We start from the raw sequence: 7,446 nt of genomic DNA on the forward strand, positions 1-7,446 counted from the left end.
AGTAACTGTGTGTGTGTTGTCACTCTTGTGGAACTTGTCACAAATGATGGATCAGCCTGCAGTTTTCTTTGAACGCTTCCTCTAAACAATGTCAGAATTGATGAGATTCTACAAGTTTTCTTTTTATCTCCAGCAGAAAGGTGTTCACAAGCATGCTAATGGAATCAATTAAATGTTTTTCATTGGTGTCAGAAGAGATAATGACTGAGGAAGCAGTGGTGTTATTTTAACTACTCAGCTGTGTCTTAATGATGTTTGTTTTTCCTGTCAGGCCCGTTTGATGGATGTAAACAATTAATTGATTGTGGATGTGAATATTAATGTGACGCATTCAAAGTATTTGCCTGAATTCTTTTTTCTCCCCGTGTTTATTTCTAAATGGCTCAATAGGTAGTAGTGGATACACCAGAAAGAACAACAGCTAGAGCGCAGGCAGCACCGGTCAGGAACGGAAGGGAAACAAAGGTTCTGCTTACCACCAGGGAAAGAGGAACCAACCTCATTGGTACAAACTCCACTTTGTTTTTTCTAAGCTTAAGTGTCCTACAGGAAAAATAAAAGTAAACAGCTTGATCATTGCTAACATCACTGTGATAATAAATTGCTAAGAAGTGTAACGGAGCACATAGTTTCTGTACGTCTTGTTTCAGTCTGCTTTGCTCGACAGGGTCGTGTTCCTCTGCACAGACTGACGCTGTTTCTCAGCTGCAGCCAGAAACCTCTGTCAGCTGCCACATCAGCTTCACCAGTGACATTATTGACTTTCCTGCTACTGATGTCTTCAGAATACACACCAGCTTCGACTCCAGCATTGGTAAGACTGAGCCGAGTCCACACCACAGTTCTTAGCAGTAGTCAAGAGCAAATTCCACTGTCCAACAGATCTTCATATTTTAACAGTGGTGAACCTGGACTGTCTCCACGCTTGTTTTGTGTCTGTACTGAAATGTCAGGATGTTGACATAAGTGACAGTAAACAAATGAAAAGGTCTTGTAATTAATATGTTGTAAATGGAAGCTCATTGTTGTGCGTGTTTTGTAATTGTGGCCACCAGGGGACTGAGTAAGTCCATCCACTTTCTACACCTGCTTACTCCAATTAAGGGTCACGGGGGGCACCTGGGGCCTATCCCAGCAGTGAGAGCTTGGGGCGTGGTACACCCTGGACAGGATGCCAGTCTGTCGCAGGCTGACATTCACAACGACTTCATGTATCACGGTGAAACTTGGCACAAACGATCACCTCACAAAGACCTCAAAAAAATTCAACTTGACTGTAGGGATCAAGAGACGATGTGATATCTTAAAGAATTTGTTTGTGTGAAATGTAGTTCACAAGGTCAGCTCTCTGTGCTGCTCTGTAACACAAAGGCTAAGCTAGTCATTTAGTGTATGCTGCATCCTTTGTTTGTGTGTGTCATGTTGAGCTTGACATGACAATTCCATGCAACATTACTGAGTTTGGGTGTAAATATGCTTTCTTTTAACTACGTGTGTATGTGCGTGGTGGCTGCCTCATGTATTCTGTATCCATTTGGTGTGTTGGCTGTGCACATCCATTGAAATTCACACTGTGCGTCTGCAAGATGCAATATACACATGGGCAGTAGGGGCAGTATCAGGATGATCAGCAACAACAACAATTTAAAAAAAAAAAAATGGTGGAAAGTTTTGAAGCGCAGGTGTTTGTGGCCACATCAGCAATTACATCATCGCACAGCTTTAACTGAACTCTTTAATTATTGTAGAATGTTGTACCAATTCACACCACCTTCATATGTTGTATCCTAACACTGAACCCTTACTTCAGGGTTCTACACATGCTCCATGACCCTGCAGCCCACAACTGACCAACAGACCCGTATGCTCACCATGTCCATGACCAACCTGCTGGTAAAGGCCAACCTGGAGGGCAGTACTTTCTCCGGGGAACAGGCCAGTGCCAGCCTGCCCATAGAGCCAGGCCTGTACTCCGACCAGATTGAGATCCTCCTGTCAAACCTGCATCCGTCAGCTGAACTCACAGTCTACGGCCCCACGACAACGCTGTCCAACCTGGAGGTCAGTCACAAGCTCTGATGCTGATTTAAAGCACCTGTTCTTATTTTCGGCTTTGCATAATCTTTATAGCGAGGTTCACAAAAGTACACCTGCCTTTTCTCCAAATATTAGGTGGTGTCAACTTCTCCTAGCATTGCTGTCCATGAGAAGGAGGTGTACCAAGGTTTCCCCAGTTTTTCCAAATTCACAGTCAGTGCCGTGGGCCCTCAGGCAGCGTCCTCGGGCTCAGTGTCCATCAGCAGCACTTCCTCCAGCCAGACTCTCCTCATTCCAGTCACCGTGATTCACATGGCTGATCCCAGTGCTGCCGGGCAAGGTTGTATATCATTTCATTGCCTCAAAGTCACAGCCCCAAGTTATCCCGACACTAAGGATGTTTACAGGAGCGGGACTCATGTTTGTCGCACTCCACAAAGCAAACATTTTTAATGATTGTAATTCAAAAAAGATCAGTTTCAGTTTAATTGAAATGTATCATAGTTTCAGACATTTGTGTGTGTCATGAATTAATATTATACAGATCTTAAGTAGGGGTGCGCAGTAGACTTGTTCAGAATGTTAAATGTTACAAAATCTTTTGGGCCACATGTTGTTCTTGTTCCACTAATAAAATAAAAGATCTGTGCCAAATTTTATTGTAATCAGACATTGTTTAGGGTCAATGTCCGAAGCAGCAATTTTCCCCAAACAAGCAATGTAGTAATCCAGTAATTCCAGTAATGTTCTCCTCCGGGTGACCAATCAGCCACCACTTTAACCTGTAAAAGAAAAATAATGGCATCAGAGTCTTCTCCCATTAGGGTGACGTTGCCTTGCCAGCGGAGGGAGAGGAAAATGTGTCACTCTGGGGGACCAATAAGTCTTATCTGATTGAGTTCAGATTTGGTCTGCATCTATAAAACCCCAAGTGGAACAAAAACAACATGTGGCCCGAAGTCTCTCACAACTTTTATTTTTTCACTATATAACATGAACAGCCCTAGTGCACAGGTCCAGTAATTGGGCTTGGTATCAGTCCGATATTCGCCAAAATTACTGGATTGGGTTATCGGAAATTAAAATAAAAAAAAACCCAAAACAAAATCTGGTCCTGAGATATGTTGTGTGCTTTTTAGTTTCCTTTTGAGAGAGTAGAATATTTTTCAGTTTTTGAGTTAATGTTTTGTTAGTAGGCGGCACAGTGGATTAGCAGTTAGCACTGATTCCTCACAGCAAGAAGGTTGTGCGATTGCTTCCCAGCTTTTCTGTGTGGAGTTTGCATGTTCTCCCATGGGTTCTTTGTGGGTTTTCTGCAGGCGCTCCGGTTTCCTCCCACAATCAAAAACAAGTTTATTTAGGGTCTGCTCGATACATCTGGAGTTGGTCATATGCTGAAGGTTCCAGTATTGGTATTGTATCTAACATGAAAAGGTGATTTTTGTGTCATCCCTAATTTTAATTTCAACAGGTCACTTTTTAAAATAAGTTTCGGTACTTTCGTAATTTGACACTGACTCTCTTTTATGCTGTGAGTGGTGGTTTTGTGGACAGTGTGCTTTTTTTATCTTGTTAGCTGCTGATGTTATTGATGCTTGACTCACATTGACTGTGCCTTCCTTAAATTAGTGACAGACTGTGTCCATGATGTCACACAGCTTTAGGCCACATGTGGTGTGAGAGTGTGTGGCTGAGAGGCCATGTGAACCTTGAAGCCTTCGCACAGATGGTATTGAAAAGCATATTAGAATTAGAAGAATTTGGCTGGTGCCTGTGCTTGTGTATGAAGGTAGCCAGATTTTACAGCTTTTCCAGTGTGCATCATTAATCTTCAGCCCTGAAATGGTGTTGTCATCTTTGCTCAGAGTTGTTGCACCTCTGGGTAACGTTCACCCCCTTGGCAAAATAAAACCCAATCAGCGTGTTTAAATGTCGATTAAATAGCCGAGACACTCATTAAGCATCATCCTGCTTTCACGACGGCAGTTTCCTCTGTGCCTTTGCTAATATTTGTTGGTGTGTTGTGTGGTCTTGACACTTTGACAAGTGTCTGGCACTCCGTTATTACAGCTGCTTCTGTTTCAGCAGCTGCTGCCCCAGTTAGCGTGGAGGGGGGTCGCTCCCTGCAGAACTTCATAGACTCGTACCAGATGATGTTCTTCACCCTGTTCGCTCTGCTGACTGGAACAGCAATCATCATCATCGGTGAGTCGCCGGAATTCTAGAAGATACTGGATAGAGCGTGATGTTTATTAATCAGTATTAATACGTTTCTACCCGCTTCATATTCATTTTTAACTACATTCTAAAGTGCTAAAAAAAAGGCAATGGGAATCTGACCGATTCATCAGTTGGACAGTATTATTGGCCGATATGAGCCTTTCATGAACATATCAGGATTAGTGTTTCTTTGCTGATACAAAAGCTCTTATTTTACAGAATAAATGTGTAAAAAATGCATTGGCTGTTGAAAATGGTTTCATTACAAAGAATGCATGTTGTTTTGTTTTGCAAGTGTGATTCCACCACATTACTGCATGCTTGCAGTGCAACTTTATCTTTTAGTTTTTTTTTTAATGTTCAGTACAGTGTTTACAATGCAGATGATATGCATTTCTGTTTACATTTCAGATTGTTGTTGTTGTTTTCTTCAGTCATATATTTGGCCTTTATTTTTCTTTTATAGGCATTTATCATAAAGCATAAAATTAAACTGTTTGAAATGAAGGCTGTTAGTAGCATCTTAGGAATCATTACCAAATTTTTTTGAAATTTATTTATTTATTTATTTTGAACTAATATCTGTATCAGCCCCAAAAATGCATATTATCCAGTCCAATCCACTTTATTTATAAAGCACATTTAAACAGACCCGAGTCTCCAAAGTGCTACACAACAAAAGCATAGACACAGAAAATAGCAATAATAACAATAATAACAATAAAATAGATAAGATAAAATAATACATAAATAGATAAAACCATGATAAAAAAATTTATTTCAATAAAATAAAAATAAAATAAGACACATATTAGTCAGGCTTTAATAAATACCCTCTTGCATGCAATTGCAAAATCCCTTCAAATTAGCAGCAGCTATCAGGTGGCCTCGTTATTGGTCATAAAGAGGCCATTGGTTAATTGCTATCATAATGCCATAAGAAAAATGAACCCTGTTTGTTCATGGTAGTCTCAGTTTAAAGCAGTGACTGAGTGATTTTTGTTGGTTCCAAAATTGTGAAATGAGTGATTGTGCGTTTGCAGTCTGCCACACAGTGTTTTCTCCGAGGGAACAAACGTATCACCCTGCCTTTGTCCAGAGGTCTCCACACCTCTCAGGTACGACACTCGCCGTGACACATTTCCACTACAGCTGTTACCGAACTGAGGCTCTCAGAGGGATGAACTGCTGAATGCTGGCCTTTAATGATGAAGATGTTTTTTCAGCCTGTCAGTCTGAGATGTTTCTCGGCTGTAAAGCTCCACTGAGGATTAATTACAAAAGCTGACGGCACCCAGGGTAATTCACTCATAGTATGAATAGATTTTATTTCTTTAAAGAAATGCCACTTCTGTCTTTATAACTTGAACCTTGCATAGATGGAAACGCATCAAATCAGTCATCCAGTCTCCAGTTTATTAGTAATTAGTAATCTGCTCTGCCCTGTGGAGTTTATATATATATATATATATATATATATATATATATATATATATATATATATATATATATATATACACTGAGGAAAATAAGTATTTGAACAGCCTGTGATTTTGCAAGTTCTCCCACTTAGAAATCATGGAGGGGTCTGAAATTTTCATCTTAGGTGCATGTCCACTGTGAGAGACATAATCTAAAAAAAAAAAAAAAATCTGGAAATCACAATGTATGATTTTTTTTTTTTTTTTTTTATAATTTATTTGTATGTTACTTCTGCAAATAAGTATTTGAACACCTGTGAAAATCAATGTTGATATTTGGTACACTAGCCTTTGTTTGCAGTTACAGAGGTCAAACGTTTCCTGTAGTTTTTCACCAGGTTTCCACACACTGCAACAGGGATTTTGGTCCACTCCTCCATACAGATCTTCTCTAAATCTTTCAGGTTTGGAGTTTGAGCTCCCTCCAAAGATTTTCTATTGAGTTCAAGTCTGGAGCCTGACCAGGCCACTCCAGGACCTTGAAATGCTTCTTACAGAACCCCTCCTTAGTAGGGTGGCCCATGTATATATGTAAAAAAAAAAAAAAAAAAATCAAGCTACAGGGCAAGGCTCTCATTTTTTTACATTTGCCAATATTGTTCAGTAGAAATATCTCAAAATTCCTATTAGAAAACGGTGCTCAACACCATTGTAATTTCATAATTATGGGTCTGTATAAAAGAACTACACAAAAGTACACAATAAGTATTCAGTGTTAAACATGAGTATTTCTGTGTCAATGTTGTCCCAAATATCTTTAAACCTTTTAAACAGTGGAATATCTGGTGAATTTGATGGTCCACAACATACAGCAAAGGTCTTAAACAAGATCAGTTCCAGTATATGATGGCGACAAGCCATATATATGTATGTATGTGTATGTGTGTGTGTATGTATGTATATATATGTATAGCCACATGGGGTGTGCAGCCAGTACATTGAGTGCCGGTCCCAAGCCCGGATAAATGAGGAGGGTTGCGTCAGGAAGGGCATCCGGTGTAAAACAAGCCAACCCAACTATGCAGACTCAGAATTGAATTCCCATACCGGATCGGTCGCGACCCGGGTTAACAACGTCCGCCACTGGTGCTATTGCCCAACAGGGTGCCGGTGGAAATTGGGCTACTGCTGGGCGAAGACGACGACGAAGAAGAGGAGGAAAACGTTGCCACGAACAGCGGGAGAAGAAGAAAACTAGAAGGGTGGAAATGAGAGTGGGGACTTTGAATGTTGGTAGTATGACTGGTAAAGGGAGAGAGCTGGCTGATATGATGGAGAGGAGAAAGGTACAAGTGTACCGATTGGCCAGACAAAGGGACAGAGCTGGAAAGGATGTGCAGCAAGTTAGGGTGGTAAAAGATGCACATGGTAATGTGCTGACAAGTGACGAGTGTGTGCTGAGAAGGTGGAGGGAATATTTCGAAGAGTTGATGAATAAAGAAAATGAGCGAGAGAAAAGGCTGGATGATGTGGTGAGAGTAAATCAGGAAGTAAAAGAGATTAGCAAGGAAGAAGTGAGGGCTGCTATGAAGAGTGGAAAGGCAGTTGGTCCAGATCACATTCCAATGGAGGCATGGAAATGTCTAGGAGAGATGGCAGTAGAGTTTCTAACCAGATTGTTTAATAAAATCTTGGAAAGTGAGAGGATGCCTGAGGAGTGTAGACGAAGTGTGCTTGTTCCTATTTTCAAGGACAAGGGTGATGTGCA

The 7,446-nt window shown here is 40.7% G+C and overlaps 1 protein-coding gene across 1 annotated transcript in view; it reads left to right on the forward strand.

The window, feature by feature from the left end:
• nup210 (nucleoporin 210) overlaps positions 1-7,446 on the forward strand; it is a 178,097-nt gene that overhangs the window by 158,011 nt on the left and 12,640 nt on the right. Inside the window, 6 exon segments of the mRNA XM_034172768.1 lie at positions 391-505; positions 668-814; positions 1,811-2,061; positions 2,173-2,377; positions 4,123-4,242; positions 5,301-5,375. Of these exon segments, the coding sequence (XP_034028659.1) occupies positions 391-505; positions 668-814; positions 1,811-2,061; positions 2,173-2,377; positions 4,123-4,242; positions 5,301-5,375 (913 nt within the window).

The sequence above is a fragment of the Thalassophryne amazonica genome, chromosome 6, assembly GCF_902500255.1.
Source record: "Thalassophryne amazonica chromosome 6, fThaAma1.1, whole genome shotgun sequence".
Classification (NCBI taxonomy): Eukaryota; Metazoa; Chordata; class Actinopteri; order Batrachoidiformes; family Batrachoididae; genus Thalassophryne; species Thalassophryne amazonica.